At 46.6% G+C, this 24331-nt stretch overlaps 1 protein-coding gene across 2 annotated transcripts in view; it reads left to right on the top strand.

Moving 5' to 3' along the window:
- LOC144762260 (uncharacterized) overlaps nt 1–24331 on the top strand; it is a 263530-nt gene that overhangs the window by 16085 nt on the left and 223114 nt on the right. For both annotated transcript variants that reach the window (XM_078647407.1, XM_078647406.1), the window contains one exon: nt 9145–9271. In XM_078647407.1, coding sequence (XP_078503533.1) covers nt 9145–9271 — 127 coding nt within the window. The remainder of the gene's footprint in view (nt 1–9144; nt 9272–24331) is intronic.

Genomic DNA, 24331 nt, shown 5'->3' with positions numbered 1-24331 from the left:
TGTTAGCCAGAGTTACAACCTGTTTAAGTCTGCTTCAATCACACAGTTAAAGTCCCCCCCAATTACCAATGGGTTGCGTACATCTCGACAGCACCTGGGTCAGGGAGTCCAGAAACGGAGTCTGTCCCATGTTCCGGGCGCAGTCACTGCCCACCTGCAATGGCCTATCATCAAGTTTCCCTAGTCCCAGCACATACCTGCGCTCCCCGTCAATTGTCCCCCTCTGCGCTTTAAAGGGCATCGCAGGTCTCACCCAAATGAAGGCGCTCTTGCAACAGATGAGTAACCAGTTGCTTACAGCTGTCCGCTCCAGCGCCCCCATAGCTTTGGTTTCTCCCCTTTCGTGAAATGCATTTCCCGTAGCAGGGCCACGTCCAACCCCCTGCATTTTTGAAAGGCTAGTATTTGATACACATAAGTAAGTTGTACTTAGTCTCCCCTATTGCTATCCCAAAAAGTCCCCGCATGGGACCTCCATGCTCTCCTGTGCTGCAGCAGTCGAGACAGAGCTCTCCGCGCCCCATCTTACAACCCATACAGGCCCTGAACCGGGCAGTTGGCACTTGTAGGAAGCCGGCTCTATATATACTATTGCAAAGTAAGGCATAGTGTGCACAGAGTCCAGTGGATCCCCAAAGATAGGCAGATGTTAAAGTAGAAAGCACTCTACTCTCTAGTTGTGGTAGTGTGGTCGAGCAGTAAGGCTTTAACAGTGTTAAGCATTTGTTGTACACACTCAGTCAGCAAATAAATTCACACACTCAAAGACTGAACTTCAGACCAATTGTTTGTATAAAAAGTTATTTTGTTGTTTTATTTTTAGAACCACAATTTACTTAATAGCAGGTAAGTTAAACTCTTCATACAATGTTACTTTTCAAAATACAGTGAACACTGGTTTTGTAGGAGCATTCAGATTACATTTGCAGTTGAGAAACGATTTGTAAACTGTTAAAAAAATGCTTGTAATTACTTTTAGATTACTTTTGGATTACTTTTGGATTACTTTGAGATTACCTTTCCAGCTTAGCATGAAACTCACTCGTAACACAGTTTAAGCAGCATCGGAAATTGAATAACTGGCTAACTCCTGTGAAGGCACTAAGTTACTTTTTGTTGTCGTACAAGACAGTTCATGACTGAAGGATTTTCAGAGAAAACTCACCATTCAGTCTCATGGAGAAAAACGAGATGTAAAGTTTACAGGTACCTAAATGGTTTGAGGATTGGAGGTTTGATGGGTTGAATCAAGGTTCCCCCAAGGTTCAGGTTGGCACTCGAGGGGAACCACCACCGTCACTAGGGCGGCCGCATGCAGAGTGCAGGGTGCCAATGTTAGCCAATGGGGCTAGGGAGTCACCTTGGTTGGGGGCTGCTCACGGGCAGGCCACTCGGTCTCGGGAGTCAAGCTCCTAGGGTTAAGGGGAGGGCAGAGGGTTCTGAGGTTAGCACCAAGTCCACCACCAGTGGCGCTGGGGTGGCCGGGTGCAAGGTGCTCAGGAGGTGTCGGGAGCCCAATGCTTTTCTACGGGGGGATGTCGGTCGCGAAAATGGGATGCAGGATGGAGCCAGAAGACTGGCTGAAAGGAACCAACAACAGGAGGATGAAATTGAAGAGTTGCTGAACTCCAGAACCCCTTTGTCTAGGGTAACCAGGCAAGTCTTGACTCTCTCATGGGGCCTCTTCGCCCTCACCCGAATACGTTCAAGGGGGCCCGTTCTTCTGAGACATCAGGACCTCATTAGTTTGCCCGGGCTGCCGTCAGTTCTCCCCCTCACTGGGTCCCCATCTACTTTCAAGTCATCTGCTGACCTGGGCGTTAGCAGGACCCCAGACCCTGGGCCTGCCAGGGGCGCTCCGTGTCATCGCTCTCTACAGTCGAGGGGCCTTCATTTGAACTGGAAAAGGAACGAGCCTGGGCGGCAAAGGTGTCAGTCGTCTCGAGTGCTGCTGCTTGCTCAAGTTCACCCTGGGCCTTGGATGGTCTTCTGGTGCACTCCCCACCTCTCCTTCCAGTGTCTCCACTTTAGGTGCAGTTTCTGTTCTGACTTGTGTGCATCCTTGCTAGCTTTGTAGTTTCTAGCCAGTCCCACTCATCTGCCGGAGCGTCAAAGAACAAGGCCCTGTCGACAATCAGAACTTTAATGCTGGCAGGAAAAAGCAGCATATATCTCAACCTAGCCTCCATCAGCTCCTCTTTACCTGGACAGCCAGGGTGTAATCCGGGAATACTGCCACTGTGGCATTGTCCATCTGATAGTGGCCGGTGTTCGAACACGTTGGAGAATGACACCGCTGACGTGGCAATGTAGGAGTCTAATCACCCTGGGCTGGGGTTGCCTCAGGTTGAGGGGGTCTTGGCCGGCACTCTGTGCAGCCGTTCCAAGGCAAAGAATGGCGACAGACCCTGTGGGGCTACTTCCTGCGCTACCCACTGCTCTAGGTAGGCCATCATGTCATTCCTCTCCACTCTGGGTGGTCCGCCTCCTCTTTCTCTGCCAACAGCGACCCATCAGCCACTCAACACATCCTCGTCATGGGCAACAAGTTGAGGCCCTCTCCAGCCCCAGCACGGCCGGGCTGGGTCAGTCGCCTCCTGACCCTACGTGGCCTGCACTAGCTGTCTCTACACTCTGACTGGGCACTGTAGGCGGCACACCGCCTCCAATGTCAGCAGCAGAGGTGGGCTAAGGGAGCCCCCACTGCTTTACTTCTATCGGGGCCCACCAGGAGTTAATTGATTCAGCCTGCCCCAGGCATGCAGTGAGCCCCACAGTTCTGACCTTGCTACATAAACCTTCCTGATAAACCTATCCTTAAAGAGAATATCTGCCTTCATGTTTCGTGTGGCATCTGCTGTGCTTGCCGGATATCCTTTGGGATTGATATCGTTGGGTTCCCATCTGATCTTTCCCACTCTCTACGCAACTCTTCTGGGACTGCGGTGTATTACGCCCTTGAGTCTACCATCAATTGCAGTCCTTTCTCATTTACCTTAAAGGTCGCTCATGGTGGACATTACTCACCAGATCGTTCGTCTGCTCCACCAATGCTCAATATTCCCCATTCCGCCACTCCTTCATCGCCCACTATCGCCATACTATCCTTGCCGCTCTTGTCCCTACACAGTTCACGAAGTGGCCTCTCCTCCTGCATCATCTGCACTCCCCCTTGACTGGAAAAAAGATTTAGACTGTGAACGGTGCCCCTAACTCCAGAACTTGTGCACCCTTCTGACTTCCCCTATAGCTGTTACCTCCTCTCTCACCGCCTCCCCCGTTTGCTGCTATCCTTGGTATTGACTATGCTCGCTTACCCCTCACTACTACAGCCGGCTCCATTCCCTTCTTCTGCTCCACACTTTCTACTTCCTTCATGCAACGAGTAGATTGTGCTCCTATCTTGGCCGCCTCAGTGGCCTCTTTTAAGAGTGAGTCCTGGTCGCCGACAGCTGCGCCTGTATTTTCTTAGTGGAGCAGCAGAGTTGATCCTTCGCTAGATTATCCATGGCTGAACTGGCATTTAATCTCAACTCTTGCACTCTGGCCACAGAGTCATCCATGGCCTCAATCCTTCTCTGCTGCCGGGTGCAGTATTTGTGATGCACCATTGCGAAGTTGACTGGTTCTGCACATCTGTTGTTTACCTTTGTCTCTGCTCCCTGATACACATCTGGGACGCCATGGCTTTGTTGATCTTTAGTAACAGCGAAGTACTTGAAGATACGTTGCCTTTCCCTACCTAAGGTACTGATTAACAAAGCCTTTTTTCTCCGAGGGATAAAGTTTTCTTCATCAAAGCAACTAGGTAGTTATCAAATAATTTCACCTATTCCTCCCAGTCGATTGGTGGTGGACCTCACCTGACAGAGACAGAAAACACACAGAGGGTGGGTGATTCATGAAGAATTGCCCGAGACCCACCTAGGAAGGTAACCAATTCCTTTATGGCCACTAATAACTTTGATAATTGGATCTCCAGTACCCTTGACCAGGTTCTTCCAAAACACTCCCGTAAATCTATAAGAAGACCCAAAGTTGCCCCATGGTATACACCTGCCCTCAGATCTATGAAACTAGAGTGTCGTAAACTTGAGAGAGCCTGGAGGAAGGACCACTCCCAGCTCAGAAGGGCTGAATACAGGGTTGCTATAAAGCTGTATAAAATAGAGATCAAGGCGGCACAAGTTCTTTTTTATGAAGGGAAAATTAACGCAGCTGCTAATGCCCCCAAGGAAATTTTTAAGATAGCAAAGTCCCTCATTTCATCTCCTGTTGAGCGTCCCTCTGCTGAGGGCGCTCAAAACCGCTGCAATGATTTGGCCGTTTTCTTCTCCCAAAAAATCCAGACCATATACTCTTCAGTCAGCAATCCTAAGGACGATTTGGGATCCACCTCGCCCATGACTCCTGATCCCTTGGTCCCTTGTAGGCTTGACATAATTCCACTTCTTGACGCTTGTGGACTAGACAGACTAATTCCTAAGATCACCTCTGGGTCGCCCAACGACCCAGCATCCCCTCAGACCCTTATCAAGGTCTTGGTCGTTATTCGTCCGGTCATCTTAGATGTCCTCAACACATCCATCACCTCTAAATCTGTCCCACCTTCATGGAAGTGTGCAATGGTGAAGGCCTTGCTGAAAAAGCCTACCCTGGACCACAGTAACCTGGCTAACTACCGTCCCATCTCCTTACTTCCGTGGCTGAGTAAACTGCTGGAGAGGCACGTTAATAACACCTTAACGGACTATTTGGAATCCAATAGTCTGTTGCGTGCCTCCCAGACAGGTTTTCGTCCTCAGCACGGAACCGAAACCGCACTCCTAGCGGTAACGGAAGAAGCAAGAGCTGTGTTGGACCGGGGAGGAAAAGTCGCCATCATTTTATTGGACCTCAGCGCCGCATTCGACACGGTTAACCATGCTACGCTATTACAACGATTGGCGTGCATGGGCGTGTCGGGCACGGCCCTGGAATGGCTGACATCCTTCCTGGACGAACGATTCTTTCAGGTCTTTGAGGGGGAGGTGGCTTCTCCCTAACACCCACTTAGGTGCGGGGTCCCTCAGGGCTCCTCCCTAAGCCCTACCCTTTTTAATGCCTACATGGAACCCCTAGACAGGATAGTCCATCCCTTTGGTGTGCGTATTGTCACCTACGCGGACGATACCCAACTGGTGGTCTCTCTAGACCACTCTGAGGGATCGTCCAACACCCTAGGTCCCTGTCTAGAGGCTGTCGCCAGGTGGATGCAATCTTCCTGTTTGAAGCTTAACGGAGAGAAGACCGACATCATCCTATTGGGCAATCCTCCCCCGTCTGCCCTTGCATCCATCTGGCCACCATGTTTGGGCTTGCCCCCTGTCCCCAAGTCCCAGATAAAGAGCCTTGGGATTTGGCTAGACAAAGCACTCGATTTCTCGGTCCAAGCTACCAAGACTGCCGCCACTTGCTTCGGGCTAATGAGGATGCTCCGCAAGGTGCTTCCTCTGCTCCCATTCCAGGCGAGGAGGGTCATGGTCCAGGCCCTGATACTCTCCCGCCTGGATTATGGGAACGCTCTTTATATGGGAGCCCCGGCTTCCATTATACAGAAGCTTCAAGTTACACAAAATAGCGCTGCCCGCCTACTTTACAATCTGCCCCGCTGGCAGTCAGCGAAGAAGGCCCTAAAGGAACTCCACTGGCTTCCAATGGCGTCGAGTGCAATTCAAGGCCATGTGCATTCTGCACAAGGCCTTTCATCGAGCAGGCCCGCAATTCTTCACTCCATAGTCATGCCCTATGTTCCATCCCGCTCCCTTCGCTCTGGTACCCTCCAGTTGGCAACCTCCATAAAAGTCAACAGAGCTCGTTGGGGCGGCCGCTCTTTCTCCCATTCTGCGGCCAGACTTTGGAATTCCCTCCCTCTCTCTATCCGAGGAAACAGCAATCATATGTCCTTTAGGAAGGCTCTGAAAACGCACTTGTTCGCCAAAACCTGCTGAACTACCCTGAGCTCGCGTTAAGCAATCAGTCACAAGCGCTGCGAGGCCTCCGGGTAGTTACGCGCTATACAAGTGCAATTTTTCATTTCATTTCATTTCATTGCAACTTAAGATACTCTGATAGCGTGTGTGTCCTGAAGTAGCTGCTGCTGAGTTTTCCTTTAGTAACCTCCACGTGACTGTGAAGGCAGCGTGGATGATCCCATACCTCCAGGAAGTAGGTGGTACCCTTGCTCCGAGGTTGGTGACTCGGTGTTGAAGGAAATGGCCCAAATAGGGTCACCCGGGTCACTCACGACCACCTCTCAGCCTTCCATACTGAAGGAAGAGTCGGTCAAACAGTAGAGAATACTTGTTTATTCAGGTACACTCAGAGTGGAGCCCAGTCTGCCCAGTTGCTTAGGATTGCTGCAGAGGGACTGACAACAGCAAGCATAACAATACATTATGTACACTTCAAAACCAATCAAAGCACGCCCACTATGGAATTTTCAAAAGAAATTCCGCTGGACAGTTACAAAGGAGTATGTTTCGATTCTGAGACCGGGCACACATTATCTGCTATTCAAGGTCACTCTGCCTGTGCCCACCACTAGATAAGTGGGAGAAGGCCTACACCTAACAAGAAAGGTATGCGCTAATAAGAACAGTGCATTCATTAGTGTAACGAAACTCTGCTCCGAAGAAACATAACTAAGAGAAGGCCGTTTCTCAGAAATGACAAAGGATTAGTTTTGGTTACGATTCAAAATGGCGGTTATTCACAAAATGGTGCAGCGAATGCTAACTTTACATAAACAATGCTAAAGCATATTTTTCTATTCTAACAGTGTGCACTGCTCTAGATGTAGTTTCCTGAATGGAGACAGGGAGACGGTTCTCAGTCCTTCACTGCCTAGGATGTGCTGTAGAAGCTACGGTCCTCTGACGCGTCAGCGTGTTTCTTGGGGTGCTGATTTCTTGGTCTGGGAGAGTGGAGCTGACTGTTGGCCGCCTGTATCACGGGTGGGACTCGCAGCCCCTAACTAGCTTTGGCAATAGAGGTGTAGGCACGGAGTGCTAGCTCTTGACCTGTCCTCTTGATATTCAGGATGCTCCTCCCAACAGGGCATCTGGGTTCAGAGCCACCATTTTGTGATCTCTTGCTACCAGTTACCTCCACTGTTCCTCCGGGTGGGGGGGCCAACTCATCGCCAAAATACTTTGAAGCTACTGGGAGGCAGGACTTACCAGGAATGTATTAATTGAGCTGAGCAGTGTGGTGGAGCCACTCCCTGGCCATTCAGGAGACAACTGACAGCCAGAGCTCCCAGCACATTAATCATGTACGTTCCTAGTATGGAAACGTAAGCCCTGAACACCCCTCACCTCTCACATTACAGCAACTCTCCGATCACATCTCTATACATTCCACCCTGGCATTGGAGGGAGGGCACTTTTATGTGAAGTACTGTTGTATCCCCAAGTTTCCATTGATTTTCAGTGGAGCTCTCCTGCCATATATCAGTAGTATTTTAATTAAGCACAATGTTTGCTTATCGCTTCTTGGTGGTAAAAGATTCTATACTGATTGCTGGTAACTAAAAATTCAGACCGTGGTAAAGAGGGAAGTTGTTAGTAATATCCTGACATTGGACATCAGAAGTTGACTTTGAAGAGAGAGAGGCAGGGTATTCCATGTCCTTGCGGCTGCCACAGAAAATGATCTACCCATGTAGCAGACATGAAGAATTTGGTAACAGTTAACAGTAACTTGTGCTACGATGGGTGCATCTAGTAAATGTATGCAATTTAAATTTGTTTGCCGTGAACTCTGAAATGCCTGGGTAAACAGCATTGTGGTAATATATAGTATATAAATAGAATAACGTTTTAAAATTATTTATTTGTTAACCGGTGGCCAGTGCAGCTTTAACAGGTTGGTGGGATACAATCAGAGGGCCGGATTTAGATCTCAGTGGATGGGTTACTCCATCATAACAGTGATGGATAATCTGTCCGCCAAAATATACATTGCATTACATCCTATGGGATGTATATCTCAGTGGATGGGATATCCATCACCGTTGTGACGGCGTGACCCATCTGCCGAGACCTAAATCAGGCCCAGTGTCTTTGGCCGGTTCTCAGATATTCTCAATGAGCCAAAGATGGGCAGTGTGATAGCTGGATGCAGATAAAGCTACAGCATCCTCATAGTCCAGTCGCTGTTGTACCAATGCTTACACCACAGGAATGTCAAGATGTTTGTCTATGAAAGAACGGATGCTACAAACCTTTCTAACTGAAAGAACTAGGGGCTGGTGATTTTTTAGACCTGAGTATTTAACCCCAGATTAGAGTCAAGCTGCATGTCTACGTTGAGGACTGAAGATGAGGGAACACGCGAAGGGCCCAGGATTGCTGCACAGGGCAGGTGTTCAGTAGTAAGGGTTCCTCAAGTTGGCATCAGCTCAGTTTTTGTAGGGTTGAACTTTAAGTAGTTGGTGGCCATCCAACAGCAAGTAGAGGATACGTGGTCTGCTGCTAAAGAAGTTTGTGTCGCCTTGAAATGAAGGAGGAGATATCCCAAGAATCATTTGTGTATTGTGGGAGTACAGGTAGAACTTCACTCTGATCTGAGGAGCAGATAGCTTTCATTGATTGTGCTACCGTTGGGTTGAAGACTAAAGGTACCTAGAGGTGCCTAGAGGTTCCTAGATGTGCCCGGTGCCTCTTCAGCTCTGGATTTGATTGCTTGTAGATTCGTACACCCTTCATTGACTTTTAGCAGACATGGCAAAGTCAGGGAATTCCTGATGGGGCTTTGGGGATGGTGGACCCATGACTGATTACCCCCGCACCCTTCAACCCCCACTGAACTCTTGAGGAATCCGTGTTTAAGAGTGTGCTGTGGATTGGGTGTAGTGCCTCATGCTGACGCAATGCTGGCGCTACCCACACTTTGCTGCACTGCTGGTAGCGTGATGCAATTGAACCTGACCACTCGGAGTTGACCATCTTGGTGATACTCCACTGAGATAAACATGCTGCTTCTCTCATTCTGTACTTTTTTTTGAGATTTAAGTTGCATGTGTGGCTCTTAAACCAAGAGATGCCGTTACCAGGGTGGTCAAAGAAATGCGTACTGAGGGAATATCTTCCTTCTTTTCAGGAGCCGGTGACCTTCCATGACGTGGCCATGTACTTCCTGGAAGAAGAGTGGCGGGGACTGGAGGAGAAGCAGAGGTGGCTCTACCGGACCGTGATGGAGGAGATCCACCAGGCCCTAGTCTCGCTGGGTAAGGACGCGCCAAAAATATGGAGAAGCCAAAATATACTGTGCATTTTCCTCCAGTGACATTAAACTGTTCGCCTAATAAGAGCACATTGTTAGGGGAAGGGAAGGGAACAAGAGATTACATAATCCCCCCAGTGAAATGAAGAGCGAAACACCTACCCCCACTGCCATGCCACACCCTCGCATGGCTGGCGAGCAGCAGCCTTTTCTGCAGCAGTCGAAGGCCTTTCCCCTGATGTGATCACTCTGTACTTTGTCCACTCTGGAGTGTCCAGGTCTCTCCTTGGGATGAGTGTTTAGAGGTTTGGGAAAGGATCATGGGCATCTTCGGAGTTACTGTGGAGCTCAGCTTTCTGTTAATAGCTGTAGACCGCGAGAGGCTCAGCTGTGAGATGTTTGTGTCTCATGTGAGTGAATGAGGGTCTGGGGTTAGCTGAGGCTGTTGTATGTCTTGGACAAGTCCTCCATTTTGGATCTCTAGAAACCTCTTTCCCCTGAGGTAGCAAAATGGAGGCTAGACGGAGAGGGACTTGTTGGCAGAGATTTGCTGCTATGCTCTGTTGTGGGGATGTGATCCTCTCCCAGGAGTCCATTCGGTTCCACGCATGCGCAGTGGTACATGGAAGGGGTCGGAGCCATCCTGTCCCAGCCCATCCCTTTAGACTCGCACACCTCTTACCCCACCTATATTCCATTGTGATACTTTGTCGTTGTGGTGTGGAAACCCTCAGGAAGGAATTATCGAGGGTTGTGTGGTATATAAATAAATAATACCGGATCTATTTTTGTCTAGGCATAGCAATAACAGATAGCTCAATAAATAAGAGTCAAGATTCGAGGTAGTAGGAGTTTGCAGGTTTATTACAGCATAAAGGACAGGAACAGGACAACCTGCACAGGAATAGGATGGCAGGGCCCGGCAGGGGGGCCCGACAGCTGCCGGGCAGGATCTGGGATGAGCGCGCTAACATTTAATAACAATACACGATCATATATACTAAAACAGTTGCATTACAATACATACGATAGGCGGAGCAGTGGGTGTGGTCAATAGCAGTCGCGAAAGATAAGGGTGAAAGTAGGTGTAACAAGAGGCGTATACATAGACATGTGATGCAAACGTAACAGAATATGTCATGAATGGGGCGGAAACATGGAGGGGGCTACCTAAGGAGCCGGGACCTCTGACCTAATGGTGCGCGCAAACTGGCAATGACGTGTTACTAGAAGAAGCTGGGGGCTACGAACTCTGTGCTAGGAGCAGAGACTGAAGTCTGGAGAGTCAGGGCGACATGTACCTAAACAGTATCTAGTATCTGATGTTTAGAGAACATGTTGATAGAATCCAAAAGTTATCGGGGTAAAGGCGAACAGACTCTAAGACTGGAGCATGCATTATTCTACATGTAGTGCGTGATGAAGAATATTAAATGATCATTAATACAGTATTTCTCCAACATGGAGACACAAAGGCTAGACTATGATGGTAACTATTGATGCGATTCAGTAGCTTAGGAATGCAGAGAAGGAGGACTAACTGATAACTGGAATCATAACATACTCTTGGCAGACTCAGAGGCAGAGCCAGGCTGAACCGGGCACTGTGAGGCAGGAAGTAAGTGAAGGGTCGAGGATACAGGTGGGGGCTGTATCGCTCCTCAGCGAGGCTCAGGAGACAGAAGCTGAATCTGGTGTCCGGGCCCTTTTGAGGCCTAGAAACGGGGACTTTACAATGAAATAACGTGCACACTGAGAAACGTGGCAACGTAGCTTTACATAGGCCTGATATTCGTAATATTCACGAGAACTGGAAACTGACATACTAGAGATGGACACAACTGTAATTGCGTCTTTAATCGAACATGGGGAATACATATGCATATTAATCATGCACACATAACATATGATGGAGGACGCGTAGGGACACAGAACATGGCAAAATTTACTTTTCCACATTCCCTCCTTGTCACTACGTTTCCATCAGGAAACATCAATATTCATGATACCATCTATCATTTCATACAGTATCATTCGCTCGTCTCGAATTTTCTTGGAACGGGATTTAGAACGGGGCTTGGGACTAGGAATACAAGAGGTAGCACAAATGCCGCAAATCGCAGGGCCACATTGTATACAGAGGCAGCAGCTGAATATGATCGCTACTGCAATACCTAGAAAGGACAAGACTTTCCATCCCCAAGCGGAAATTATATTCCAGAACCAACCGGACCATGTCCAGGTGCCTGGATCTGGATGTAACAGATGGGCAATTTTATGGAGTCTGGTTATAGCTGAATAAACAGACGGCGCGTTATTTGGAATGAAAATGCAGCAACTAGATCCGATGACTCTACAAGCCCCGCCCCTATCGGCCAGTATGACGTCAAGGACGAGACGATTCTGTAAAACGACAAATCTCATAGCAGATTGCTCTTCAGTTAAGTTACCTAGGGCAGAGGCAGTCTCATTAACTACTGCTTCAAGGGTTCTGGTTAACCTACGAATTAGCTTACTATTCTGGATAGGTCCTATAAAGAAGAAGAAACCTCTATTGAAATCTGTATACTGTTCTAGAGCAGTTTCAGTATAATCGACAATTGGGGACTCAATCTCCCTTCTATGTCTAAGGTGTACTAGATGTGTGTTTCTGTGATAATCAGATGGAGCTAGGAAAACAGGTGGCAGTAGGAAGGCAATGTAACAGGTTCCCTCCCAATCGAGGGGCAGACGAACATATGCGGTCTGACCACAAATAAAATAAGAATGACGTGAAGCTTTGAAAATAGATTTCCCACTGTCACTGTACTTGACAATAGTAGTACAATCGCTGTGTCCTACATGTACGGAACCATTATTTCTAACACATAATTCGCCTTTGACTGGTAGTACTGAAATAGCAGGTAAGTCTGGAGTGGAATCAGACTGAACATTCAGGACCATGAAATTCGAAGAATAATTACCTAAATTGTAAACTTCGTTTTCTAGATCTAACCCTGTTCTGTGGGGAAGACCTTGCTTGTCTGGGAAACATGTACTGTTAAGAAAAGACATATCTGTTGAGGATGACGTTAACGTGGACCATGCTCCACACGAACCATTATGTGAAAATGGATAAGGAAAGAGTGGCAGAACTCCCTTCGGTGTCTGGAAAGGGGGGAGTCGACCACACACCCAACAATTAGTGGCATTGCTGGTCTGGTGTGAATAATGTAACATGCGGATAAAAGAATTGTTACGCATAGCGAGGCGGTAAGAGAGTTCATGAGGAGGCAGATCACTAAACGTGTGCTCTACTGTAGCATTAGAGGACTTATTTACATGAGAAACTGGAAAATACAGATAAAATGCATAACTGGTGCAGGAAATCATAACACTGAGAAATAATATGAAACATAGAAAAACGATACATCGGATTGAGTTTTGACTAACTCTCTCACTATGGGGGTCTATTTTATACATGTCAGAAACCGGTCTAACCGTTTCACCTAGGGGAGGACTTAGACAATCAAACTGGCTGACTTATTTTACTAGACCTTAACTTTTTCTTATACTCCTGTTGCGGAGTTTTCTCTAACAGGGAGGGTGCAGTATCAGTGTCTTTTGCGGGACAGTCCTTAAGAATAGTACTTTGGCAGTCCTTTAAATCCTCGGAAATGTTCTTTGAAATTGGTTTCAATCCATAAAACTTTTTGATATGCGAAAGATGCACCCAGCCTTTGCGTCCCTCCAACTTCACGGCTGTGCGGGTGGCCAGGAGGACCTGTCGGGGCTCCTTCCAGCGAGGCTCCAGCGGACTTGAACGATCGAAATTTCGCACTAGGACCATGGATCCGGGAACGATTTCATGCGGTGCCACCTCGGTATTGTCTGGAAATGCGGCGGCAACCTGTGAACGACAAGAGTTGAGGGCAGACATCAAGGAAGCTAGGTAATCTGTCAGCATATTACTTGAAACATCGGTAATACTTCGGGGTCTAGGAGTACCCCACATGTTAGGGGGGCGGCCGAAAACGACCTCATACGGGGACAGACCTGATCTGGAATGTGCGACCATGCGCATATAGAACAGGGCAACTGGCAGAGCTACTAGCCAGTCCACACCTTTCTCTTGACAAACTTTTGCAATTCGAATTTTCAGAGTCTGATTATGTCTCTCTACGAGACCGGCTGCTTCAGGATGGCGTACACAATGGAACTTCCACTGGTACCCTAACAAAAGGGACACGTGTTTCATGAGTTCAGATGAGAATGGCTGGCCGTTGTCAGAATATACGACCCTAGGGAGTCCGTAACGGGGGAAGAACTCACGAACCAACTGCTTGGCAGTGGTCGCGGCTGTGTAGTCTGGAACTGGATATGCCTCCGTCCACCTGGACAAAGCGCATACAACTACAAGGACATACTTGAAACCTCGACATCGCTCCATCTGAATGTAATCCATCTGGAGGACTTCAAAAGGGTGGTCAGGGGGCTGGAATCCACCTTGTTCCACCGGGACACTTTTACCTGGATTAAACTGGCAACATATCATACAGGTACGGACTTTCTGCTTGGCTGCAGCTCGTAAATGCTTGTTGAACCAAATATTCTGGATACTGTTTAACATAGCTTTTTCTCCTAAATGTGCTGGACTATGTGCGGTATTGATAATGACTTGAACCATGGAGTCGGGGAGAAACCAAGTGGCTTTACCCTTTGTTACCCATCCCTGATCTGTCTGGACCCCTCCTTGTTCGGACCATTTCTTGATTTCATCGGGAGTAGCATGTAACTGGATATCTATGACATCTTGAGTGGGGTCCTTAACTGTCATACATGTAGTCGGATCCGGAGTGTGTGTCGGTGTCTTATTAACTGGAATGTCTGGTGTCTGTGCTGTAAGCTTGGCTGTGCGATCTGCTAGATCACTACCTTGAGAAATAGTGTCAGTAACTTTCGTATGTGCTTTGCATTTCATGATAGCAATGGATGTCGGTAAGTGTATTGCATCTAACAGAGCCTGAATAAGGAGACCATGCTGAATCTTGGTTCCATGAGAAGTCATGAAACCTCTCTCTTGCCAGAGCACTCCGAAGTCGTGTACAACTCCAAATGCGTAACGTGAATCTGTATAAACATTAACTTTCAGGTTCTTGGCGTGTATGCAGGCTTGTGTCAGAGCAACTAGCTCTGCTGCTTGAGCAGACAGGGTGTCAATACGGTGTGTTTCAATAACTTCAGTGTCGGTAGTCACTGCATACGCGGCTACTAGTTCTCCTGTACTTGTTCTCATACATGAACCATCCACATAAAGTGTCAGGTCGGGATCTGGTAATGGAATATCTGTCAGATCTTGTCTTGGCTTTGTCATGATGTTAACTACTTCCACACAGTCGTGTGTGGCAGGATTCGAAGTAACTGATGGTAACAATGTAGCAGGATTTAAAACGTTGCAGCGTCTGATTTCTATGTGTGGCTGGAACAGTGTCAATTCATAACCTGTTAAACGTGCAATTGTCAAGTGCTGAGTTTGTGTTCGGTTTAAAAGAACTTCCACGGAGTGTGGAACTTGTACTGTCAAGGAATGTCCTAATACTATGGAATCACTTTGTCTGATAGCTAGTGCTGTGGCTGCAACTGACTTGAGGCACGCAGGCAGAGCCTGGGCTACAGGATCTAATGTGCTCGAAAAATAAGCACAGGGCTTGTATTGTCCTGCTTGATCTTGTGTAAGAACTGATAATGCTGTACCTTCACGTTCAGTGACAAAAAGTGTAAAAGGCTTACTGTAGTTCGGTGTTGCTAGAACTGGAGCTTGGCATAAAGCTTTTTTTAACTCATTAAAACTAAATGTATGTTCAGATGTCCAAGGGAGGACAGTCGATACGGCTGCCTCCTGTGTCGTTAACTGTATCAGTGGCTTAGCTAGAAATGCATACTGAGGAATCCATTGTCTGCAGTAAGAAGTATGGCCGATAAAAGCACGTACCTCCTTCTGGGTCTTTGGCTGAGGAAGACTCGTTATTAACTGGATACGGTCTGGTGTCAACTGCCTACCCCACTTGGACAGTAAGTGTCCTAAGTAGACCACTTGCTGGACACAGAATTGAAGCTTAGAAGGGGACACCTTGTGTCCCATCTCGGCTAGGAAATACAAGACTGTAAGTGATGCTCGCTCGCAAGCACGTTCAGAACGGGCTGTGATCAGTAGATCATCGACATACTGGAGCAGGGCAGTGTCAGTTGGCATGTGAATGTTGTCTAGTTGTCTCTTGAGTGCTTGACTGTAAATACTAGGACTTTCTGTGAAACCTTGAGGAGCGCGCGTGAACATATAGCTCCTTCCATTTAAACAAAATCCGAAAAGGAACTGGCTGTCTGGATGAATGGGGACACTGAAAAACGCATTCTTGAGGTCTATGACTGTAAAAAATGTGGCTTCGGAATCAATGACTGTCAACAGGGAAGAGATATCTGGGACAACTGGGTACTGGGGAATAATACATTTATTAAGTTCTCGAAGGTCAATCACTAAACGATATACTGGAGGTGCATTTGGATCAGTACGTTTCATAACAGGAATGATCGGAGAATTGCATACATTGGAGTCAGTTTCTACAACTACTCCTTGAGCGATGAGCTCGTCAATAATTTTGGATAAGGCTGCTACAGCCTCTGGTGGCAATCTGTACTGTCTGATTCGTGGTAACACTACACCTGGTTTAAGAGTCACACGATGGGGTGTGATTTGCATAAAGCCAACATCAGTTGGACCTTGCGCCCATAGATGCTGCGGAACATTAGACAATCTCGGATCAAAATCTCGTAATACATAGTGACCCTTGAAGTCACGTAGGAACAATCGTATTCCCTCTGGGGAGCAGCATATGACTGCACCTAACTCTTTCAGTGTCTTAATGCCTAATAGATTTTCTGGACATGACTTAGTAAGTAACAGGTCAGTAGTGCGGGACAATGGACCTACTTCTAGAGTAACTGGCTTTGATATTTCATTTACAATAGGTTTTCCTGAAAATCCAAGGGAAACATTTCTAGAGCCTGAGAGCGGAGCCCCTGGAACTTCGGCGTGACTTATAGTGGTCCTACTTGCCCCTGTATCAATCAGAAACTTTCTGTCTTTCCCTAATACTTGACTGTGAACATAGGGACCTTCTTGATCTACAGGTATCTCGATGAGAGGCAAGCCTACCTCCCTCTCTAGGCTGTTTCATGAATACGGTTGATACTCTGGATACTCAGACTGTGCATACTGGTACATCTGCTGTGTAACATGCTGTGTTGCAGCGATAGGCTGCGGTGTTGTAACTGTCTGTGGTGCATTCTGTGACTGAGGAGTCTGTGTAACTTGTTCTTGTCTAGGCGGACGTGGTCTTTCCTTAGTCTTACCGGTAGCTATGTTGTGTTTCAGAACTGCACACTCGTTTATAAAATGACCTGGCTGTTTACAATAATTGCATGTCCCTTTAACGGGAACTGCAGGATGACTGGCTTGATTCGTACCCCTCTTCTGACTGTCTTGAGGAACAGATTGTGCAACTAGTACTTTCATTTTCGTGTCTTTCATACGTTTTCTCTCGTGATCTTGCTCTTCTCTGATTCTATTCTGGTGATATTGAAGCATCTGTAACATCTGGGACGGGGTATTAGCTTGCCAGGTACTTTCGACTTTCAAAACTCGATTCTTAACTTGTGGACTTGAATTCTCGACTAATTTAGTAACAAAAAGATGAGGGTATGACTCGCTACTTGTCTTGAGGCCACTGTTTATACTAAAACATTTTTCAAATCTAGAGTAAAAATCACTAGTGTCTTCGTCTTGTTTCTGTTTACATGCTGAGATTGCATCCCAGTCTTCCTTTTTAGTTGCTAATAGTCTGGGCAAAACTTGTATTAACAGTTCAGGTAATTCTTTACATTTATCTCCAAGACCGGTACCTGGTACTCGTGCCTTATCTTCAGCTTCTAGAACTGCCCAATCGATCTTTTTCTCTCCCACCTCCCATTCTTTTTCCTTGAGTTTCTCATATACCCCTGCGGGCAACAGGACCTTTAACATTTTAATAATATCTGGATACGTGTATTCTCCCATACGGAGCATGTCTTTTAATTCTCGGTGGAACCCTGCTGGATCTTTATCATGACAGGGAATTAATTTTTTCATCTCTAAGAGTTCCATCTTTGTAATCGGAGTGTAAACAAACACTCGTTGCATTTCACCACCCTCTGTCTTAACTGGATGCACTTCTCGTAACGGATTCTGTCTGTCTATGTAAAAGGGTTTACTTTCTGGGGGTGAGACATGAACAAAATGCGGGTTCAAAAACATACTATATTTGTGGCGCTGTTCTAGAATGACACTAATTAAATCAGTACCTAAACCTTTCCATTTATACTGGAGTAACTCGTTCAGGACATCATGTAACGGACCTGGATCAGAATGTTGACCCTCATACAATGTAATGAGGTGCTGGATCATATACATACCCGCCAGTCGCTGCTCGGCTGGGGGCAATTTCAGAAACATTTGTGCCACTATTTCGTCTGGAAAAGTGGTAGAATCAGTAATCCATCGGACTGCTGATCGGACTAGTTCTTGTTCATGCATAGTACTTAACTCGTTATAACCGATTCGTGATTTCAGAATGTGATCGGTAGCTTGAAATACTTGTTCTAGGGAACCTTGTTCTAGTGCCGGATGATGGAAAGTTGACTTGTGTTCTAGGCGTAAATGGCGATCTGGGAATCTAGATTTTCCTACATACGCTATTCTGGCGGGATTCTCGTCCTCTACCTCTTCCGCAGAGTCATTTTCTTTCTCGCTTACTTGTGCTGCTTTACGTTGGTCATGTAACCTTATTATTTCCTTACGAATTTTCTTGTACATACTCTCTATACTACTGATAGTCTTGTGCTTACCCTCGGCTATATTCTCACTCCACCTTGTCAGGGTTCTCATTTCGACTTGATCTTTGTTCGGATAATCTTGTTCCCTTATTAGACAATTAATCAGAAACTTTAATATCATGAGCTGGATCTCAACTTTCCTTTGAGACATGACTTCACTAATACTTTCTGGATCATCCCCTGTACGGATGAAACGATATATTCTGTCTAGATCTTCCTTCATATTCGGTAGAGTGACTAGATACTCGGACACCTGCCTAACACGCACGGAAAATATAACCATACTATCCTCGCCTGGAACTGGATCATAACAGCATTCAGTAAGAGCTCGCCTGATTTCTGCAATAGACTGATATTTAGGCGTACGCTGTAACGCACGTTCATGTAACTCGACTGCTCCTGGACGTCTATTTGGCGGCGGGGTCTGAGGAGGACCTCCTCCTGCGGCCCCTAAACTGGAACCATCGACTGACGCTCTACGTGCTGGCAGAGCGGGAATTTGAAATGCAGGCTGGACTTGTATGGCGGGCTGGACCGGGGGTACCGTAACAGGTACTCCGGTGTCTGGAGGAGCAGGAAGTGCCTGATTTACAGGGACTGGCGGAGCGGGATTTGCATATTCTGGGACTGTGTCGTCCAAATAGGACGAAATGAAAATATCAGCTGCGGTCGGTTTGTGACGTAGCTTGAACGGAACTAATGGTGGCGGGAAATTACTGGATGCCTCCGGGGTCGCTTTTGGCAAGCCCTCGGCAAGAAGAGGATACATACCCTTAATAAGGGCATGCCTCTGTCTGTCTGACTGTTCGGTTTTGACTCGTTCACCAATCTCGATTAATTCCCTTTCTTGGGCTCGTTCTAAGGATTCTCTACTTAGTTCTGACTTTCTGATTTCTTTTTCGGTTCTTTTATGAGATTCTTTGCGCCATAACTCGATGGCATCTTTCTGTGACTGTCTGGCTTTCTTTTTCCATAATGCTTCTTCTACTCTCATGATGCACTCGGCATCCCATGTACCTGATACGGGCCATCTATACTTTTCTTCTAACTCTTTGGTATACTCTACCCATAAATCTAGATACAATATGGCGCTTATGCCATGCTTCTGATACATAAAATGACCTGGACTGTCCCTAGGCGGAACAGGAACTGCTGCTTCTAGCAGACCTTTTCTGGTTTTTAACTGACGCAGTTTTGAAAAGAGCGGCATGACTGAACTATAATCTGGACACAACACAATACACAATAAACACGATAATTACTTCACACTCATACCACGACATTAAAATACATGAATAACATTCAGAATAACAGTTCGAACAGAATACTACCTGGAATACGGAAAACAGAATACATGAATTTTCTCGAGAACAGAACTGACTAGAACAGAAACTAGATGCACTGCTGAAACAGTACGAAACTTACCGGTCTCATACAGAGACACGTCAGGACCCGCATCCACCGAAGTGGACACTTCGTTTTGTGGGTCTGTGTACCACCAACCCACGGACCAGAGTCAATTAGATTGACCCTGTCTAGATACTACCCCAGCAACGGTACTCACCGGGCAGCAAGAACGGAAGGCCTCGGACTGGACTGGACTGCTTCAACGCCGGACGGACGAACTTCGGACTTCTGTTACGGGTGGGCCTCCGGATACCTCGGACCTTGGACTCTCGGCTTGGGCTCTGGTCGGGACTCGCCGCGTTCCTCCACCGTCTCGTCTGGATGCTGGACCGCCTCCTCCGTCTCCTCCGTGGGCCTGAGGGATACTTAAAGCAGAAATATCTGCCGGTGCGCAGAAGAGTTCCGTCACGACTGCAGAGGGTCAGGGGGCCGGCGTGGCTTCACCGACGCGTGGGGAAAGGGCAAGTCCCTGTTCGGGCGCCATTATGTGGTATATAAATAAATAATACCGGATCTATTTTTGTCTAGGCATAGCAATAACAGATAGCTCAATAAATAAGAGTCAAGATTCGAGGTAGTAGGAGTTTGCAGGTTTATTACAGCATAAAGGACAGGAACAGGACAACCTGCACAGGAATAGGATGGCAGCGCCCGGCAGGGGGGCCCGACAGCTGCCGGGCAGGATCTGGGATGAGCGCGCTAACATTTAATAACAATACACGATCATATATACTAAAACAGTTGCATTACAATACATACGATAGGCGGAGCAGTGGGTGTGGTCAATAGCAGTCGCGAAAGATAAGGGTGAAAGTAGGTGTAACAAGAGGCGTATACATAGACATGTGATGCAAACGTAACAGAATATGTCATGAATGGGGCGGAAACATGGAGGGGGCTACCTAAGGAGCCGGGACCTCTGACCTAATGGTGCGCGCAAACTGGCAATGACGTGTTACTAGAAGAAGCTGGGGGCTACGAACTCTGTGCTAGGAGCAGAGACTGAAGTCTGGAGAGTCAGGGCGACATGTACCTAAACAGTATCTAGTATCTGATGTTTAGAGAACATGTTGATAGAATCCAAAAGTTATCGGGGTAAAGGCGAACAGACTCTAAGACTGGAGCATGCATTATTCTACATGTAGTGCGTGATGAAGAATATTAAATGATCATTAATACAGTATTTCTCCAACATGGAGACACAAAGGCTAGACTATGATGGTAACTATTGATGCGATTCAGTAGCTTAGGAATGCAGAGAAGGAGGACTAACTGATAACTGGAATCATAACATACTCTTGGCAGACTCAGAGGCAGAGCCAGGCTGAACCGGGCACTGTGAGGCAGGAAGTAAGTGAAGGGTCGAGGATACAGGTGGGGGCTGTATCGCTCCTCAGCGAGGCTCAGGAGACAGAAGCTGAATCTGGTGTCCGGGCCCTTTTGAGGCCTAGAAACGGGGACTTTACAATGAAATAACGTGCACACTGAGAAACGTGGCAACGTAGCTTTACATAGGCCTGATATTCGTAATATTCACGAGAACTGGAAACTGACATACTAGAGATGGACACAACTGTAATTGCGTCTTTAATCGAACATGGGGAATACATATGCATATTAATCATGCACACATAACATATGATGGAGGACGCGTAGGGACACAGAACATGGCAAAATTTACTTTTCCACAGTTGAGTGGGCTTTCCTTGGATATAATTTAGTCTGCGAGGCAGGGCGGGCTCGGCTGGCTCTGGTCTCCATACTGCAGAGGGAAGGCGGTTGTCAGCACTTACTTGAAGTCCGAAGCATCGATGTCTTGGATTCCACATGTGCTCAGTGGCGTTAGGACGCAAGCTTTGGGGCTGTAAATCATGTACTCCTAAGGATCCCTACTTTATTTAATATTTACTAGTTGGTGTAGTCTTAGGTTTAGAAATATAGGGGCACATGCATCAAGCATTTTTGTCTTAACAAACGTTTGCAAACACAAAAAAGGCTTTTCAGAAACAGCAAACTCTATTTTGCGATTCGGTAACCTGTTACCGAATCGCAAAATGGGTTTGCGATTTGCTATTAGGAAGGGGCGTGTTTAGGGAGTCCCTTCCTAATACCGAATCGCATTGGTATGCATGAATGTTTTGTGACCGAAATGCGTTCGCTAAAAATTCATTTTTTACCACCTATTTTAAGTAGGTGGTAACCCATTCACAAATAGGAAGGGGTCCCCAAGGGACCCCTTTCCCTTTGTGAATGTTTGTAAAAGCTTTTTTTAAGAGCAGGCCCACGGACCAGTGGCTGCTCATAAAAAATTAAAGGAAAACGTTTCCTTTTTATTTTTGTAAAGCAGCCCGTTTTCCTTGAACCACATGCGCGCGGCGGGTTTTCCTGCTGCGCGCTGAAGTTTTTAAAACGCCGCGGTTCATGACGAGCTCAGCTCGTCATGAGCGCACGGCAGGTAAAACTCATGACGAGCTGAGCTCGTCATCAGCGCCGAAGGGGTTAAGGAAAACGGGCTGCTTCACAAAAAAACGATTGCTTTATTTAAAAGCAATCATGAACTTGGTGGTCTGCTGACCCCAGCAGGCCACCATCCCTGCAATATTTGCAATTCCTAGGGAGTCTCAAATTGCGACCTACTGTAGTGTAGTTCCTATCATCCCAATAGGCTCTGCGCATTGGAATAATACCTACAGCAGTAAAGGCCTAGGCCAGACGTTAACTAGGTCTACTACTGTCGATACTAGACTTAAAGTTTTGGGTTTGCCAGCTTAGCTCAGAGTTCACTAGAAACTTTCTCGAATGTTCAAGGAGGACTTAACTTCCCTGATTAGACAAGAAGGGATTTAGTTTCTGACAACCATAGAACATGACAACTTTGCTCTCCCCTAATCAAGAGTAAATCTCGAGAGTCGTGTGAACAAAAGGCAATTTATTTTACTCAGTCAGTACGTGCATTCTTAGTCTCATCAGAATGTAGAGAAAAGGAAGAGACGGGCGTGTTCAATAAAAAGGTGTTATTTATTGATCAGTCTCTTTTCTCATACAAGAGAAATGGATCGATATTATTGCAATACTTATAGCTAAGTAAAGTGCATACATTAAAAGCAATAGTATAAAATAATACTGTAAAAACATTGATATGGTTTCTAAGCCATAAGATGTTTTAAAATGAATAAAATATATTACATACACATATACATTTGACTAAACGTACTCAACTGGTGTTTCTAGATACGCCTACCCCGTGTACCTGACCTAAGCCTAATACGTGGGCGGGAATAGAAAATTACCGTTTAAGTTAAGTTTGTTTTTGCCAAGTGAATAACTAAAAAATTCTCTGTGAGGGGTTATTCAGTTCTGTACCTGGAAGTTAGGATGAATGAGGAATGGTATCTCTCTCTCTGGTCTCGATATTCCAGGCTGCCTGCGAGGGCTACCCAGAAACGCCGGTGCTGGATTCTCGGCAGGAGAAAGCAGCGCGTCTCTCAGCGCGTCAGGAAAGCGGGGCTGCTGCCAGCGGGGTCTGCTCTGCTCTTGGCTTCGGCAAGTATGGCTGCTCCGTCTCGTCACCACGCGTGTGTTTGCATAGGGCAAGATCGGTAATATTTATACCTTTAAGGTGCCGAGATTGACGTAAGGATGGACATAGATACGTCAATAAGGATGTCATACGACTTGCTCGTTAGCACATTCTTTTACTGAAGTTCTCTGTGAAATCAAAACAATGGCCGCAGGGTTTCGCCCAGGTTGTCATAGGTTTGATTTGTTATGAGAACTCCGTATGCCTTATCAGGGGCTGGAGGAATATCGCTTGTCTAATTAGATCGCAAGCGTTATGACCTAATCAGATAACACGTTCCTGTGCCGTAGTGTGACTGCGTCAGATAACGGTATCTGCATCATGGGGGTTTTCTGCCTCATGGGCTGACTGCTAGTTAACTTGTTGGTTTGTTTAACTAGAATAGGGTCAGGAATAGGGGGATCGATTCAGAACCTATAGGAATACATGACACTACCTCATTAATATTCATGAGGTAGGTCATTTGCGACCCCTAGGAATCGCAAAAAGTGTTCAACACACTTTCATGCATGCAGTTTCACGCTTTCCTGATTGCGAATCGCAAGGATTCTCAAATAGGAAATCGCAAAACTATTTCCTCATGCATCTGGCCATAGGGAATAGCTTTCTAGAACCTCTGTTTCTTCTCCATTATTTGATTTGGGTTTTAAGACCTCGTTGAAGGCAAACTTTCTTGGAAGGTGATATCTGGTGATCTCAAGAGATGCAGTGGGGTGGATCTTCTTGTCCAAGGGATGGAACACTTCAGAAATCTGCTTGTCCTGGAAAGTAATCCACTTGTCCCTTTTGATGCCTAACAGTGAAGTGGCAGATTATGGCAGATCACTCATGCTGACACCCCCTTTTGGCAGACTTCATCTTTGGAGGAGCCAACCAAAGATTGCAAAGGTGTAATAATGATATGGGCGAATAAAAAAGGTTCAGGGCAGGATTGCCCTATCTGATATTGTTTAAGGGCTATCGCCAATGTGGATTGCGCGTGAAGTAGCAAGTGCGACCACAGTTTGAGTAGAAGGAAGGCTGAAGAGAGGACGGTCTGTGCTAGAGGTGGGATTTATTGGTGATGTTCTCATTGTTCTTTTGCATCTGACAAATGCTCCAGGTACTTCTCAAGTTCAAAGCAACTTTTTTTTATACCAATGGTCTTTTAACGTTTTTAAAACTACATTA

The sequence above is a fragment of the Lissotriton helveticus genome, chromosome 6 (assembly GCF_964261635.1).
Source record: "Lissotriton helveticus chromosome 6, aLisHel1.1, whole genome shotgun sequence".
NCBI classification, from domain to species: Eukaryota; Metazoa; Chordata; class Amphibia; order Caudata; family Salamandridae; genus Lissotriton; species Lissotriton helveticus.
The sequence above is the reverse complement of the archived record's forward strand: the minus strand, read 5'-3'. Positions and strand labels throughout refer to the sequence as shown.